This window comes from Hyperolius riggenbachi, chromosome 9 (genome assembly GCF_040937935.1).
Source record: "Hyperolius riggenbachi isolate aHypRig1 chromosome 9, aHypRig1.pri, whole genome shotgun sequence".
NCBI classification, from domain to species: Eukaryota; Metazoa; Chordata; class Amphibia; order Anura; family Hyperoliidae; genus Hyperolius; species Hyperolius riggenbachi.
In genome coordinates, this window is record NC_090654.1 from 237,328,966 (window position 1) to 237,347,092 (window position 18,127).

The 18,127-nt window shown below is 42.9% G+C and overlaps 1 protein-coding gene across 1 annotated transcript in view; it reads right to left on the reverse strand.

Moving 5' to 3' along the window:
- Positions 1 to 257: 257 nt before the first annotated feature.
- DMAC2L (distal membrane arm assembly component 2 like) overlaps positions 258 to 18,127 on the reverse strand; it is a 40,928-nt gene continuing 23,058 nt past the window's right edge. Inside the window, exons 4-6 of the mRNA XM_068251989.1 lie at positions 4,790 to 4,998; positions 3,297 to 3,468; positions 258 to 721 (exon numbers count right to left, since the gene is read on the reverse strand). Coding sequence (XP_068108090.1) covers positions 604 to 721; positions 3,297 to 3,468; positions 4,790 to 4,998 — 499 coding nt within the window. The 3' untranslated portion in view covers positions 258 to 603. The remainder of the gene's footprint in view (positions 722 to 3,296; positions 3,469 to 4,789; positions 4,999 to 18,127) is intronic.

Below are 18,127 nucleotides of genomic sequence, written 5' to 3' on the forward strand. Positions count from 1 at the left end.
AACCGTTCTCGTTCAGTATCCCAGATCCTCCTGGACCCAGGTGGTCGCTCTCCTGCTGTGTGCTTTCCTGCTTGTAGGTATCTACAATTGGCAAAGACTACCCAAACAGATGTCTAAGTGACAACAGGGATTTTTTTTTTTTTGGGGGGGGGGGGGGGGGGGGGGAGGAGGCGTCCAATGTTCTTGGATGACTTAACATGCAGATAATAAATTATTATAAAAAGAGGTATCTTACCTCCTATGATAAGTCATACAAATGTATTAGAAAATTTTTTATTTAATGTTCAAAAAACACGGTTATACTGTTGACAACGTGTTTCAAGGCTCCTTGCCTGCTTCCTCAGGTCAACAAAATAGATAAACCTTATCTCTAGACTGGGCGCCATTATGTTTATTAGGAATGTGGGCTGAATGTGGCATTCCTGTACCATTTACTGCATAAAGAAGGAGTGAGAGCAGTCATGTGAGGTACTTAGCAGAAGCACTGTACAATGTAAAGAATTACTTCTCACATGGCCTTCCGCAATACATTCCAGACTTCCATTTAATGTATATAATTCATGCTTGATAAACAAAAGGCACAGAACAAGTCCAGATAAAGTATCAGTCCTTCAGATCTAACTCAATCTGTAGCGAAGGGATGGAATTCTGCAGGAGTTCCACAATCATCTCCTTCTTCTTGATTCCCGGGAGGTCTCTCAGAAACAGATACTCCAAGTTTCTACAAAAGAGGCAAATGGAAATTAATGTCTGATTCATGTTTAGTACATAAAAGAATTTTCATCATAGAAGCTTACTCAGCAGATAACAGACTTAAAAGAGACACGTTACGCCATTCTGTAGGTAGGGGCATAACTACACATTAAATGGACCCCAGTGAAACGTTGATGCCCCAGTATAGCTAAACCACTTGCCATGGAGGGTGGGCCGGCCCTCTGTTAGAGGGAGAAAGGATGAGGAGTTGGGGCCTCCCACAGGCCTGGGCCCTCTTGTGGCTGCTCCCTCAAATAATGAGGAAGGATGGTTATAAGTGGGTCCCCTTATCTCCTGGGCTACCAAACAATGCACCACCCACCTGCACCTGGGCATCTGCACTCATACTAGTATGTCAGCTGAGATGATCATGTTTTGGGTGACAACACACTACTTGTTTTAGCGTTGACTTAGTACAACTTAGTGAATCAAGGCCTTAGTTCAATAAAATGGCTCTGTGTGAAGAAAATGTTGATGTTTAACACTTAAAGGGAACCTAAACTGAGAAGGATATGTCTTTTTTCTTTTTAACTAATACCAGTTGCCGGACTCTCCTGCTGATCCTGTGCCTCTAATACTTTTAGCCACAGCCCCTCAACAAGCATGCAGATCAGGTGCTGTGACTGAAGTCAGACTGGATTAGCTGCATGCTTGTTTCAGGTGTGTGATTCAACCACCGTTGCAGCAAAGAGATCAGCAGGACTGCCAGGCAACTGGTATTGTTTAAAAGGAAACATCCATATCCCTCTCAGTTAAGGTTCCCTTTAAAACGTTAATGGAAAAAAATTATTAATGGAAATCAAAATTCTTTTTTAACCCTGTCTACATATACTGTATGATAGTTTCTGCTAATACAAGCATGGATATCTCTGGCTTGGAGGCTGGCAACAATTAAAAACAAAATAAGAAAATTCTAGTAAAAGGTCTGACATCTTTTATAGCCATTTTTAAAATTTAGTTGCCTGATTGTCCTGCTGCTTTTGTATTTCTGAGTCATACCAGCAACAAACATCCAACAGCCAGTGGAGTCGCACTCGAGTCAGAACACCTGATCAGTATTGCTTGCTTTCGGTCAGCAATTAGTGGTAGAGGTTCAGCAAGCAACAACCCTCCATATACAGCATGGGATCCTCCATATCCTTTTCCTACAATTTCTTTGTTTGTTTTTTTGGGGGGTTTTTTAGTAAGAAGTCTTGCTACACCATGCAATGACACCAAAACAGCTCATTTTACAAATTAATCGTGATAACAAACTTGAAAGGTCAACTGAAGTAAGAGGTATATGGAGGCTGCCATATTTCTTTCTTTTAACCTTTACCAGTTGCCTGGCTGTCCTGCTGATTGTATGCCTCTAATACTTTTAGCTACAAGACCAGAGGCTTCCCAGATCCTCCTGGTGCCCCGTTTTAGCGCTGGGTCCGCCTAAGCATATTCGACAAGGGCTTGCGGGATATGCTTTTGTGGCCACACTCCTGTCGTTATTTTGAGTGTGACCATACTGGGCATGTGCAAGTAGGTTCCAAACATGCCCAGTAGCACAAGGCTGCTTGTGGACAGCTTTTTCCTCAGTGTAGAAACATCTTTGTGCTACTGGGCATAAGCAGACCATACTTGCAGATACACAGTATGGTCGCAAATGTGTGAGAGCACAACAAAGTGGAAAAGAGGGTTCCAGCAGTAGCGGTGAGGCTGAGGAAAATCTGGAAAATGTCTAGCGCATCCAGAGACTTCCCACAAAGAATATCCAAGGTGAGTAATACAATCTAGCTTTACTTACCTGGGGTTTCTTCCGGTCCCTAGAGGGATGCCAACCCGTCAGGGGTTGGCGATACTTCAGAGGCTACCAGCTGAACCCAGGAGAAGATCGAAGCTGGGGCGAGGAACACACGTGACCTTTAGGGGCTGGAAGAAGCCCAAGGTAAGTAAAGCTAGATTGTATTACTCGCCTTGGATATACTTTAAAGCAATTGGGAGTCGCGAATAAAAAAAATAAATAAGGAGAGGGGAGGCTCTGGGTCCTAATAAGCCTTCGCTCTCCTGGTGCCCTCAGTGCAGAGCTAGATTCCACATTTAAATACCCTGCCGCAGGGGACTTCGGCAGTCTTCGGGAGCAGAGTCCTCTCAAAGACGAATGGCTCCATACTGCGCACACGAGTGTGCGAGAGAGGGTGCTCGCACGTGCGTGTGCACAGTATGAAGCAGCCCGTGTTTGGGAGCACTCGGGCTCCCAAAGACTTTCGAAGCCTACCTTCGGCGGCAGAGATAGCAGCATTTGAACAAATTGGTTGAAGGCTGCTACGGGATCCTGCGCTGGAATGGGCACTGGGAGAGGAGAGGGAAGGCTCATTAGGACACAGAGCCTTCCCTCTCCTTAGATAAGTATCTGGCTTTTTTTTTCATCACAGTTCCCATTGACTTTAAGTATCGGACTATTTTTTTTTTCCTTCTTACAGATCTGCTTTAAACACACTTTCTTCTAAGCTTACTTGATTGCAGTTCTGCATCTGGTCTGCAGCTTAAAGGTCAGCTTCCACTGTGCTCACCTCAAGGAATGGAAAGAGATGACCCCTTTCTCAGTGACATTCCCACAGCTGATGATCTCTATTCTTCTGAGGTTTTTCTGCAGATTGTCTATCTTGCTTATTCTCTCTAGACACGTGTCCTCAATGTATATACACTTATCCAGCTTCAGCTCCTCAAGGTGCTCCAGTCCATCTAATGGAAGAAAAAAAATTACAATCTCAACAGAATCCAGCAAACTTTAAGTATTATCAATTCATACAGCACCATCATCTTCCATGGTTTTAATCTCTGGCAACTAACGAACACATAAAGGTGGCACATGACTTGATGGCCACCAGATCGACTATCAGATATGATAAGAGAGGGATCTGAATCCTGCCCAGACACAGATTTCCAATAGATTTCAGCATGAGGGGGAGATTGGCTGGAAGCCCGTCAGGGATCGGGTAATTAAACGCCGCTACTGATGCGCACCTGACTAAGCCCTTTCGAAAGAGATCTTTCCAGCCAGCTGGATCGATTGTTTTGATCAATGCTGACCAGAAAACTATCAAGATTATGATCAGGTGGCTATGTTGCGGCATCAATCTCTGGCAGATTTGATCATTATATTCAATGAAGTATAACAAATATAAACTGTTGCTGGTCATGCCCCATTTCTACATGTTTAACTGTAGAAATACAATAATAATAATACTTTAAAAATGATCAACCAAGAAGACTTCTTAACTGCCTAACCAATAGAGGAGGGAGAACGGGAGAGGGGTTGGACAAGCGAGCTTATGGCTGTTGATGTTACGAACCTGACCACTACAAAAAGCTTCCAGACTAAATTCTGGATCCATATACTGCAGAAACAAAATTTTCTTACAATCTAAAAACACAGATTTTCATCATTTGCCCTTATGAAAAATAAAAAGGAAGATGAATTAGGATTTTAAAAGCCCATGTGATTTATCAGGGAAGATGTGGGAAGTTCAGGAGCAGAGTACTGGGGATCTACTGGAGCAATTCTGCCTTCAGTTTCTATATTTTCTGCTAAAAGAGAAACATCAAAGCATTCCAAGAATTTACAGTACAACAAGTTTTGCCAACTGAAGTTAAAAAGCAGTGCACTTATCTTAAACGAGATAACTCTATTGAAGCTGCTAATGGGTTGAAGGATATGTGCGATGAAATAAAAAAGCTATGCTTTACTTACCTGGGGCTTCTTCCAGTCCCTAAAAGTGTACCTGGTCCACCACTGAAGTTCCACTGTCCTCCAAGCTGACGCTGTCTCCTCCATAATTATTCACGACCTCAGCTGTTTCAGTGCTGGACCAGGTACACTTCTAGGGGCTGGAACAAGCCCCAGGTAAGTAAAGCTTAACTTTTTCCTTTCACCTCACATATCCTTTCATAAAAAGAAAAGAAAGAGAAAGGGAAACAAGTCTGGAGTGCAATTGTATTTCCTCTGGGAGATTGAGCTGTTATAGACCCTCAGAGGTTTCAGCACTGCGCTGCATCTACTCACCCAAGTAATCGAATCCTCTGTACATAATGCAGGAATCTGTGGCATCAATAGCTTGAATCTTGTATTTCCCCAGGGTTCCAGTAGGAAGGCCATTATAATCAAACTGCCATTTGTCAAATCCTTTATAGCGCACTTTGGCTCCACAGCGCAGCAGCCACTCTGAGGCCGCCCGATCAGGTCCCACCTGCTTTATACGCTCATGGTCAACCCTGTGAGAGTAAAAAAACAGTGCACATCAGTTACAGCTCTGGTTGCCACTTATAGAGCTACAAGTCTGCCATTCCTGAACAGCGATGAGAGGAAATGCTTCCAGCCTAAAGATCCTCACTGACCCAGGAAGCAACAGATTAGCTGGCTGCCAATTGGTTAATTAACACAATGCCAGCTGACTGATTGGCAGCTACTGAGCTTCATGTAAAGGACACCTGAAATTAGAAAGATATAAAGGCTGCCATATTTATTTCCTTTTAAACAATACCAGTTGCTTGGCAGTCCTGCTGATATTTCATGCATCAGTAGTGTCTGAATCACACACCTGAAACAAGCATGCAGTTTGCTACATGATTTCTGTCATTTGGCACTGTATTGGCCTGAGGAAGCGGGCTCAGACCCGCGAAACGCGTTGCCTGTGCTCAAATAAAAATCTTTTGTAAGTTTACAGAGATTTCGTCATTGAGGTAAGATACCTCATTTTTCTTTTTCGTTTTTAAACTGGTTTTAACCAGTTCGGCCTTTCTGGACGAGCTTTCTCGTCCAGAAAGGCACTGCTACTTTCCCTGCGTGGTGCACGCGATCGGGCGCGCGCCCACACGCGCACCCGCCGCCTGCCGCTAGCCCCCCGATCAGTGAATGGGAATATAATTCCCATTCACCGATCTACCTTCCCCGCAGAAATACCGACGCTTTCTATCCAGAGAGCGTCGTATTTCTGCCCCCCAGGTAACAACTCCCCTGCATTTAAGTTCCTGGATGCGAGATCGTTCGCATCCAGGACTCTTCTCACTCTGGCCATCTTGTGGCCAAATAATAAACTGCACCCACACACAGTTTTAATTCAAGAATTACATTATCTTACATTTAAAATTAGCAATTTCCCTCCCACACCAAAAATTACCCACATACACTTTTCATTAAAAAATAAAATAAACATCATAAATAGTTACCCAAGGGTCTGAACTTTTTAAATATGCATGTCAAGAAAGTATGTTATTATATTATTTAAAATTATAAGCTTATAAATAGTGATGGACGCAAATTGAAAAAATGCACCTTTATTTCTAAATGAAATATCGGCACCATAAATTGTGATAGGGACATCGTTTAAACGGTGTAATAACCGGGACAGATGGGCAAATAAAATACATGAGTTTTAAAATTATGGTAGCATATATTAATTTCAAACTATAATGGCCAAAAACTGAGAAATAATGATTTTTTTTCATTTCTTTCTTAATCTTCCTGTTAAAATGGATTTAGAAAAAAATAATTCTTAGCAAAATGTACTACCCAAAGAAAGCCTAATTAGTGGCGGAAAAAACAAGATATAGATCAATTCATTGTGATAAGTAGCAATAAAGTTATAGGCGAATGAATGGGAGGTGAACGTTGCTCGGATGCATGAGATTTTCGGCACTGAACCGGTTAAAAGCTTTTATTCAAATCAGGGCGCCTCTTTCCCTTATTAAGCATGCAGTTGATCTAGTCAGACTTCAGTCAGAGACATCCAAATTGTTCTGGGTCTATGACTAAAAATATAAAGGTGCATACACACCTGTGATTGATGTCGCCCATCGGAGATCAGTGCCCTTGGGCAACATCTCTGGTATGGCCAGCACAGAAGCTTGTCAGTTATGAAGCCAGCAATGCATACTGTAGCTATGCGGGGGAGACTGAGGGACAGCGGAGTGGCATGTATGTGATGTCAGGGGGATGGAGGAAGGGTCTTCAAACAAGTTGGCCGCCAATCGAGTGAGTTGTTCCGCCGGGCGGATCACTTGGGGAATGGGGGCCGCTTGATTGCTAAGGGGGTTTTCATTGGCTGTCTCAGCTGACTGTAGGCAAGTGTGTGTGTACAAGCCTTTAGAAGCAGTGGATGAGCACGACTGCTAGGCAATTTGCATTATTAAAAAAAGAAAATAAATATGGCAGCCTCCATATTCCTCTCACTTCAGGTGTCCTTAAAACAGCAGGAGACATGGGCAGCGCTTCCAAACAGAGGCTGCACCCGAATTGACTACCTGCAATACAGGATCTTCTAAAAAAATTAGCATAATGTGATAAAGTTCATTATTTTCTGTAATGTACTGATAAAAATTAGACTTTCATATATTTTAGATTCATTACACACAACTGAAGTAGTTCAAGCCTTTTATTGTTTTAATATTGATGATTTTGGCATACAGCTCATGAAAACCCAAAATTCCTATCACAAAAAATTAGCATATTTCATCCGACCAATAAAAGAAAAGTGTTTTTAACCAGTTCACCCCCAAGGGTTTTTACTCTAACGGACCAGAGCAATTTTCACTTGTCAGTGCTCCTCCCTTTTATTCCCTAATAACTTTATTACTACTTATCACAAGAAAATGATCTATACCTCGTTTTTTTCGCCACCAATTAGGCTTTCTGTGGGTAGTACATTTTGCTAAGAATTTTTTTTATCCTAAATGCGTCTTAAAGGGACTCTGTAACAAAAATGTCATTGTGTTTCCTACCATCCTACAAGTTCCTAAACCTATTATAATGTGCTCTGGCTTACTGCAGCCCTTTATACTATCACCATCTCTGTAATAAATCAGCTTATCTTTCCCCTGTCAGACTTGTCATCCTGTGTCTGGAAGGCTGCCAACTCTTCAGTGTGATCTGCTATGCATGCCCCCTCTATGCACACTCTCCTGTGTGTGTGTGTGTGTGTTATTTACATTAGCCAGCTTTTCTCTGCTCTCTTATCTTTTACAAGCTGGATAAATCCTCTGTTCACATACTGATGAGTCACATACTGCAGAATTACAGACAACCGGGCAGAGCTGTCTGCAAGAAGAAACAAACAATCAGCTTGTAACTCTTCAGTGAGCTGCAGGGGGAAAGAAACACACAAATGATCTCTTGAGATTCAAATGGAAGGCCGTATACAGCCTGATTGTGTATTGATGTATTTTCTATGTGTGGACATACTGTACATCAACCTACTTCCTGTTTTGGTGGCCATTTTGTTTGTTTACAAACAAACTTTTTAAAACTGTTTTTGACTACTTTTAATGCGGCGGGGAGCGGCGAAATTGTGACAGAGGGTAATAGGAGATGTCCCCTAACACACTGGTATGTTTACTTTTGTGTGATTTTAACAATACAGATCCTCTTTAATGGGAAAAAAACAAAAAAAATGAAAAAAAAAATTATTTCTCCGTTTTCAGCCATTATAGTTTTAAAATTAAACATTCTCGTGTGGTTAAAACAAACACCGTTTATTTGCCCAGTTGTCCCGATTATTAAACCGTTTAAATTATGTCCCTATCACAATGTATGGTGACAATATATTATTTTGAAATATAGGTGTTATTTTTCTGTTTAGTTTTTTTTGTTCTGGCCATAATTACCAGCCCCTATATAATAAATTAAAATTAATTTTCCCCCATAAAATATAGATTAAAAAAAGCTGAGTCCCTAACACAACTATTTATTTATTTATTTTAAGCTGATTTTTATTTACAAGTGTTTTTTTTTTTTTGGGGGGGGGGGGGGGGGAAGTGTTATTTTATTAATGTTATTAATAGTGTTTATGTACTTGTGTATATATATGTGTAATATACTTTTTGGCCACAAGATGGCGCTAGTGAACCCTCTCCCGTAAAGGAAGTGATCACTTTTTTTTTTTTTTTACTCTTTATTAAACTGTAACATTTCCTGTTTTTATGAATGGACGCGCCCGCTGTTTGCGGTCGCGTCCATTCACTCCAGGCATTGCGATTGGGTAGAGGACCGCTCGGTCCTCTTCCCCAATCACTCAGCACCGGATCCCCACGGTAATGGCGGCGGTAGCGGCGCGCACACGCGACGTATTAAAACGTCATGTTGCCATTAACAGGCAAAAGCATGACGTTTTAATACGATACATTGCCATTAAATGGTTAAAACAAAAAAGGTCAACCTTCAAATAATTATGTTCAGTTATGCACTCAATACTTGGTCGGGAATCCTTTTGCCGAAATGACTGCTTCAATGCGGCGTAGCATGGAGGCAATCAGCCTGTGGCACTGCTCAGGTGTTATGGAGGCCCAGGATGCTTCGATAGCGGCCTTAAGCTCATCCAGAATGTTGGGTCTTGCGTCTCTCAACTTTCTCTTCACAATATCCCACAGATTCTCTATGGGGTTCAGGTCAGGAGAGTTGGCAGGCCAATTGAGCACAGTAATACCATGGTCAGTAAAACATTTAACAGGGGTTTTGGCACTGTGAGCAGGTGCCAAGTCGTGCTGAAAAATGAAATCTTCATCTCCATAAAGCTTTTCAGCAGATGGAAGCATGAACCACCTTTGGAACCAGAAACAGCGGCAGAAGCGCCTGACCTGGGCTACAGAGAAGCAGCACTAGACTGTTGCTCAGTGGTCCAAAGTACTTTTTTAGGATGAAAGCAACTTTTACATGTCATTCGGAAATCAAGGTGCCAGAGTCTGGAGGAAGACTGGGGAGGGGGAAATGCCAAAATGCCTGAAGTCCAGTGTCAAGTACCCACAGTCAGTGATGGTCTGGGGTGCCATGTTAGCTGCTGGTGTTGGTCCACTGTGTTTTATCAAGGGCAGGGTGAATGCAGCTAGCTATCAGGAGATTTTGGAGCACTTCATGCTTCCATCTGCTGAAAAGCTTTATGGAGATGAAGATTTCATTTTTCAGCCCGACCTGGCACTTGCTCACAGTGCCAAAACCACTGGTAAATGGTTTACTGACCATGGTATTACTGTGCTCAATTGGCCTACCAACTCTCTTGACCTGAACCCCATAAAGAATCTGTGGGATATTGTGAAGAGAAAGTTGAGAGACGCAAGACCCAACACTCTGGATGAGCTTAAGGCCGCTATCGAATCATCCTGGGCCTCCATAACACCTGAGCAGTGCCACAGGCTGATTGCCTCCATGCCACGCCGCATTGAAGTAGTCATTTCTGCAAAAGGATTCCCGACCAAGTATTGATTGCATAACTGAACATAATTATTTGAAGGTTGACTTTTTTTTTGTTTTAAAAACACTTTCTTTTATTGGTCGGATGAAATATGCTAATTTTTTTAGATAGGAATTTTGGGTTTTCATGAGCTGTATGCCAAAATCATCAATATTAAAACAATAAAAGGCTTGAACTACTTTAGTTGTGTGTATTTGAATCTAAAAGATATGAAAGTCTAATGTTTATCAGTACATTACAGAAAATAATGAACTTTATCACAATATGCTAATTTTTTGAGAAGATCCTGTAGATGTGCAGAGCTCCACAATTGTGGACTAAAATACACAACATGCATTCAAAACAGGTACAGCAAAGGAGGACGTTAGCTTCAGTATAAATAATATGTACACAAATTATTCCCTACTAGACTTCCCCACGGTGGTGACGGGTCCTCTCGGGGTAGACCTACCGCTAGTCTAACGATAAAAACACCATTTTTTCCTAGTGCTGCTAGTCATACAATGGTATACACATTTCTCTCAAACAGACATCAAACAAATGACAGCGCTCATAGGCTGCAACTGAATTGTAGACCAACAGAGGCATGCAGAGCCCCACAGGACTAAATACATTCCTTGAATTCAAATCAGATGCAAATCGTGTACTAGTCCTAATCTATAATTTGAATGCAAATTGATGCACATGGATGCAGCTAGCCATAAGTATACTTACATGAGTTTTGTACAGCAGGAGACATTGGCAGCGCTTCCAAACAGAGCCTGCACCCGAATGAATTGACTACCTGCAATAGATGTGCAGAGCTCCACAATTGTGGACTAAAATACACAACATGCAAGGCATGGCATGTATTTAGCCCTGTGGAGCTCTGCATGCCTCTGTTGGTCTACAATTCAGTTGCAGCCTATGAGCGCTGTCATTTGTTTGATAGGTGTCCTTAATAGTTGTGCTTCCACTTCCTGGGTTGGGGGTGATAATCGTGTAAGGAGTATTTTCCATTCAACACTATTCATAAGGGGCAACTTAACCCAGAACAAGAGTATTACAGAAGACACTTTATTTCACACAATCACTAGAGATAATCAAGGAGATGCTGCATTTGATTGGTCAACTTTACAGTTGCATACATTTGCATCAAATAAACAAAATTTGCATTAACTCAGACTTATTTCCATCTTAAAGACTATCCCGGTTTAGGTAATTATACTGCAGTTAGGAAAACTGCTAATTAAGTCTGCTGCTCTATGTGAGTTTCTATTTCGATCAAAAGTAGGCAGAAACTGAATATTCAAAATTATACTTCACCCTTTCCAATCCACCCACGTCCCGCCGGCACTATTTTCCGGTGAACGGGGGTGATCAAGTAACGGGGGTCCAGGGGGTCTCTACCTCCTTGCACTAGAGTGTGAATGCAACCTGGCATCAGGAGGAGTGGGCAGGGTCGACGTCTGCTTGTGTGCTGTAGCTCCACCCCCATTCCACGCATGTGAACGGAATTGCGGAATTCCACGCCTCGCCATGGTGCCGGAGAGGATCAAAAACTGATCTACATAGGGTAACACCATGCCACACTATATTCGGCAATGGTGCCCCTAGTGATGAGCCCAAATGCATCCACATATTATTTAAGTTACATGGCACAGTGGCGAAGGAAGGGGCTGGCTTAGTCCGAAACTTTCAGCATCAAATCTTCAGGGAATCGGTTGAGTCCGCACTGCCGCTGCCCCCAATGTGTAATATGTGCCCCCGTGTGTGCATTATACATTACCTGTCCTGTAGCAGTCTCCACGCTGTGTCCGTGATCCTCTGGGTGGCTCTCCGTACACGCCACTGGCGCATAGCGTCTGACATCAGACACTATGCGCCGACGTCAGACAATATGTGCCAGTAGCGTGTACGGAAAGCCACCCGGTGGTTACGGACACCGTGCGGAGGCTGCTACAGGACAGGTAACGTATAAGTGCACACACCGGGCACATTTATACATAGCGACGGTAGCGGCAGGGGTTTGATTGTCTCGTTGCTCGTTCCGGAAATTGCCGCCGTACCACCACACACCCAACCAACCAACTTCTGCCCAACATCTTGCAGCATGCGTGATTGATCATGTGACCAATTTCTGTCCTGAAATTGGTTGCTTTGTCGGTCAGGCATGCACTTGGCAGTACAGATTTTTATCCAATTCGATTATATTAATCAAATTGGATGGTCAATCGTCCGCCAATACAAAAACTTACAGATGCGCTTGTCGAATGGAAATACGAAATTTTAATAAAATATTGGGCAAAATAACCTGAACAGCTGTATAAAAGGGCATTAGCCCAATAGTGACATAAAATACATATAAAAGTAAAATCATAAAACAGTAGATCCAGTGCTGTGTTGTAATACTTAATAGCACTTGAATGAGTTAGAGCAACAGCCCTGCTCTAGGAGGTCAGTGTCTCCTGCGAGGAAACAGTAATGGATCAGATGCAGCAGCGAACTTTGTAGAAATAATTCGTGTGTTAGTAAGGAGATGGTGTTCCCAACAGACCTCAATATCTGCTCATTGAGCTAGCATAATTAATTTCCAAGCGTAATAGCAATAGTAGCTTTGATGCAAGCAGAGATTAAGCAAGGTGTTAGCTGGCGTTTAAGCCTAGTAAGATGCTGGCAAGCAAAACAGGCTGGGTGGTGAGTCATCAAAGTAATGTGGATCAATGCTTGATACGATTAAAGTAGAGCGGTCTCACCCTCCTGAGGTGTTGAGTCCTCTGATGATGAATCCTGTGGCGGATAGTATCTTCCGGGAAGCCGCTCAATCTCACCAGCCCCGGCCGGCGGCTAGGTGAGAGAGACTGGACCTGCAGTGCAGTGTCGGGCAAGCGTGCCCGGCTTCCAGGGGGTCCGGATGGCGTGGGTCACGTGGATGATGCAAACCTTCAGTACGGCAAACTTCCGTTCTGCTCCACAACTTCCCGGTACGGAACTCCGCCACGCCTCCTTCCCCTCTATGGCGTGACGTCACGACTGTAGCCTCCGCTGACGTTTCGAGAGGAACGCCTCTCTTTCTCAAAGCTTGGCTACTGGGGAATAGGAGGGTAGTTCTTTATACTGTGTGGTTAATAGGATTATTGAAAGGCATGCAGCTCAAGATCTTTGTTCAATCCGTGCGGAACTAGTGTGTTTAGATTAAATATCCACATAGTTTCACGTCTGGACATTTCTAATAAGAAATCGCCACCTCTCCATGGTCTTACTACTTGTTCGATGACACAATATTTAGATCCCTTAAAGGAGCAACCGTGTTCCATTTTGTAGTGTGCTGATAAGGGATGTTCTTTATTGCCCTTTTTAATATTGGTGCAATGTTCACTCAATCTTTCTTTTAGAGTACGTTTTGTTCTACCCACATAGTGCTTTAAACAGGGGCAAGTTAGCACATATATCACCCCTTTTGTGTCGCAATTGGTTACGTTTTTCATGCTGAATGTTTCATTCCCAGCAGTAATCTGGTAAATTCTTTCTATGGGGGAATTCGATTCTTTACATGCTCGGCAAAACCCACATCTTTTAAAATATCCCCTTGTCTTCTTTATCTCCGATTTCTTAATAGTGGGTGCTAGTAGATTGCCTAAACTCCTAGACTTCTTAAAAATTACTTGCGGATATTCCGATAATAAGGGGGTGAGTATAGGATCTTCCCTTAATAAACCCCAATGCTTCCTCACTATATTCCTCACCTTGGGGGCCTGGGATGAATATCTCATGACCACACTAGGCTGCTGAAAAGTATGGGCATTGCGGTTCTCTCTCTCTTCCAATAAAACCTGTCTGGCAGTACATGTGGCCTGTTCCCTAGCTCCCAAAATGATATCTTGTGGATATCCTTTATGTTCAAATCTGGCTTGCAAAATTTGAGCCTCTTTGTCAAAATCATCTATTTTGGAGCAGTTCCTCCTAAGTCTTAGGAACTGGCCTTTAGGAATATTCATCAACCACTTATAGTGGTGGCAGCTGTCTATATTAATGTAGGTATTAGTATCTACTGGTTTTAGGTATGTTTTGGTCAGAATCTTGCCCTCTTCTTTATACACAGTTAGATCTAAGAAGTTAACCTGCTGTCTACTCAATTCAGCTGTGAACTTCAGATTATATTGATTCTCGTTAATCCAACCTAAAAATGTATCGAGACTAGCTCGAGTCCCCTGCCAGATAAAAAATGCATCATCTATAAATCTCCTCCAGAGCACCAGGGAGGGTCCGGGGCCCTCTGGCCCATTGAGAACAAAACGCTCCCAATGGGCCATGTACAGGTTTGCAAAGGAAGGAGCAAACCGGGTCCCCATCGCCGTCCCGGTGCCCTGGAGGAAATACTGTCCCTCAAAAACAAAATAGTTATGCTTTAGAATAAATCTAATGCTCTCTAAAATAAATTCTATCTGGTCCTGAGGCAATACTTTTGCCTCGTGTAGAAAAAACTCAACAGCTTCTATACCCTTCTGGTGGGGGATCACTGTATATAAGGAGCTAACATCAACAGTGCAGAGCCAGTATCCCTCCGACCATGCATAATTATCAAGAATTCTTAAAAAATGTCCTGTATCTTTAATATAGGTGGGGGTGGTTTTAACAAGATCTTGCAAGTACAGATCTACATACCCGGAAAGATTTGATGTCATGGACCCAATCCCCGATATTATGGGTCTCCCTGGGGGGTTGGTGAGGCACTTATGTATTTTGGGGAGATGGTAATACACAGGAATTCTGGGGTTCTCTTCGTATAAGTAAGCGTATTCATCCTCATCCAGAATACCTTTTAATTTGGCCTCTGTTAAGTGGATTTTTAATCTCTTTAGGAACTTCATAGTGGGGTCCATTGTTAATTTTTCATAAGTGTCCCCTTGAGTTAATTGGCGGAGTGCCTCCTGGTGGTAATCTCTAACATCCTGTATGACTATCCCCCCCCCCTTATCAGCTGGTCGAATCATGATGGAGGCATCATTCTGGAGGTCCCTCATTGCCTTCCTCTCTATGGTGGTTAGATTGTCCGCAAATTTGGTATTTAGTTTCCTAATATCCTCTAGTACTAACGTCTCGAAAGCCATCATAGGTTTACTGGCCTCATGGGTTGGATTGAACTTGGACCGGCATTTCAGCCCTGAGTGTTTATACGGGTCATCCTGTAACGTTTCGCTATTCAAATGATCCTTGGTCATCTTTGAGAAATACTTCTTTAAGCATAGTTTCCTCATAAACTGTTTAATCCCAATGAAAGCCTCGAATTTATTCAGCCTACCACCAGGGGCAAACTTAATTCCTTTCGCCAAGATTTTGTGTTCTACTGTGGAAAGGGTCCTTTGACTCAGATTAAAAATTCCTCCCTCTCCCATTACTGGCGCTCCTACTAAGGGATCTTCTATTTTCTCGACTTTCTTTGATAGCCCCCTCCCCCTCCTCCCCCTTGGCCTGCCCTTATTCCCCCTCCTTTGATGTATTGGTCCATCTTTAGCTGTTGATGTAATTTGTCCGGAGGCACCCTCTGTTGTAACTGTTGTTTGGTGGTGCTCCTGGTTTCTCTGTGAAAATTTGGCACTCCGTATTGTAGGGCTGTACGGTAGTCCAAAAAATGTACATTAGGCCTGGGGTTTGCTCCTAATACAGTATATCTATTATGGGTAGGGACAATAACGTGATTGGTTTCCTCTTTGGTTTCTGCTGGTGGAGCACATAATCCTGAACTGATAGACGTTCTGCCTCCCCTCCCCACAGGTTCAGGTCTCGATAAATGCTGTGGGGTGGTACTAACAGCGCTGGGGTTACCCCCAGTCCCCTCTACTGCTTCTCCTTCTCTGGTACTGGTGGGTTCACCCATACTCTGAGTCTGATTCTGCCCACTCTTCTTTTTTGGCGTGGGGTCCCTGACTCCTGGTGAATCCATATTCACTCTGTTCCCATCTAATTGTTGGGCCATCTTCTCCCCTAATGCGGGCTCTGTGTATGCAAAACCTATCTTTCCTACTGATGATGATATTGTTGTGGGTGGTGTGTCTATGTTATTTAGGGATAAAGCTGGAGTGGATTGAGGTATTTCTGGTCTTACTGGATTCTCTTTAGTTATACTAATAGATGTTGGTTCTGTAAAGGTATGTTCATGGGCGTGTTCTTCCATTTCCATCATACCGGGGATTGGGTCTGTGTTAGCTAACTCTATAACTGCCGACTCTTTATCCAAAGCAGTATCAGCGTGTACTTCTAGATTGACTGCCCTGATCTCCGTAGTCCTATGATTTGTTGAGGGGGATAGGCTCATTGTCTGATTAGACAAATCAGCTATAGATGATATGTCCTCTAGTGTCATTTCCTTGTGCTCTCCCAAGGCACTATGTGTGGCTAGTTTTTGCTCCTCCCCATATAGCCCATCTCTCTCAAATTTCCTCCTTTTTCGTTTGATAATTTCTTCCTCCATACTAGTAAGTCTCACTTGTATATTATGTTCTAGATTCCTGTAGAAATCATTATCTTTAAAAGGTTCTAGTTTCTTATAAGTCTGTCTAATTTCCTCTCCGCTTTTCATCAGTTGGATCTTACGGAGCTCCATTATGAACTCCATTACCTGTAAAGAAAAGCCGTGGAAAAAGATGTGGGTTTTGCCGAGCATGTAAAGAATCGAATTCCCCCATAGAAAGAATTTACCAGATTACTGCTGGGAATGAAACATTCAGCATGAAAAACGTAACCAATTGCGACACAAAAGGGGTGATATATGTGCTAACTTGCCCCTGTTTAAAGCACTATGTGGGTAGAACAAAACGTACTCTAAAAGAAAGATTGAGTGAACATTGCACCAATATTAAAAAGGGCAATAAAGAACATCCCTTATCAGCACACTACAAAATGGAACACGGTTGCTCCTTTAAGGGATCTAAATATTGTGTCATCGAACAAGTAGTAAGACCATGGAGAGGTGGCGATTTCTTATTAGAAATGTCCAGACGTGAAACTATGTGGATATTTAATCTAAACACACTAGTTCCGCACGGATTGAACAAAGATCTTGAGCTGCATGCCTTTCAATAATCCTATTAACCACACAGTATAAAGAACTACCCTCCTATTCCCCAGTAGCCAAGCTTTGAGAAAGAGAGGCGTTCCTCTCGAAACGTCAGCGGAGGCTACAGTCGTGACGTCACGCCATAGAGGGGAAGGAGGCGTGGCGGAGTTCCGTACCGGGAAGTTGTGGAGCAGAACGGAAGTTTGCCGTACTGAAGGTTTGCATCATCCACGTGACCCACGCCATCCGGACCCCCTGGAAGCCGGGCACGCTTGCCCGACACTGCACTGCAGGTCCAGTCTCTCTCACCTAGCCGCCGGCCGGGGCTGGTGAGATTGAGCGGCTTCCCGGAAGATACTATCCGCCACAGGATTCATCATCAGAGGACTCAACACCTCAGGAGGGTGAGACCGCTCTACTTTAATCGTATCAAGCATTGATCCACATTACTTTGATGACTCACCACCCAGCCTGTTTTGCTTGCCAGCATCTTACTAGGCTTAAACGCCAGCTAACACCTTGCTTAATCTCTGCTTGCATCAAAGCTACTATTGCTATTACGCTTGGAAATTAATTATGCTAGCTCAATGAGCAGATATTGAGGTCTGTTGGGAACACCATCTCCTTACTAACACACGAATTATTTCTACAAAGTTCGCTGCTGCATCTGATCCATTACTGTTTCCTCGCAGGAGACACTGACCTCCTAGAGCAGGGCTGTTGCTCTAACTCATTCAAGTGCTATTAAGTATTACAACACAGCACTGGATCTACTGTTTTATGATTTTACTTTTATATGTATTTTATGTCACTATTGGGCTAATGCCCTTTTATACAGCTGTTCAGGTTATTTTGCCCAATATTTTATTAAAATTTCGTATTTCCATTCGACAAGCGCATCTGTAAGTTTTTGTATTTAAAGTTTTAGGAATTGGGATCCCTTTACAGTTTTGCCGCTGTCTGACTGGGCGCAACATCATTACAGTTTTTGTATTCCAATCGTCCGCCAAGTCGCCTGATATATGGCCACCTTTAGGAACTGCGCAATGCCAGCGGGGATTGTGGGAAGGTTTCTCTTTTCTTAGCTAGATTATTAGGCATGCAAATAACAGAATGTTTCCTACAG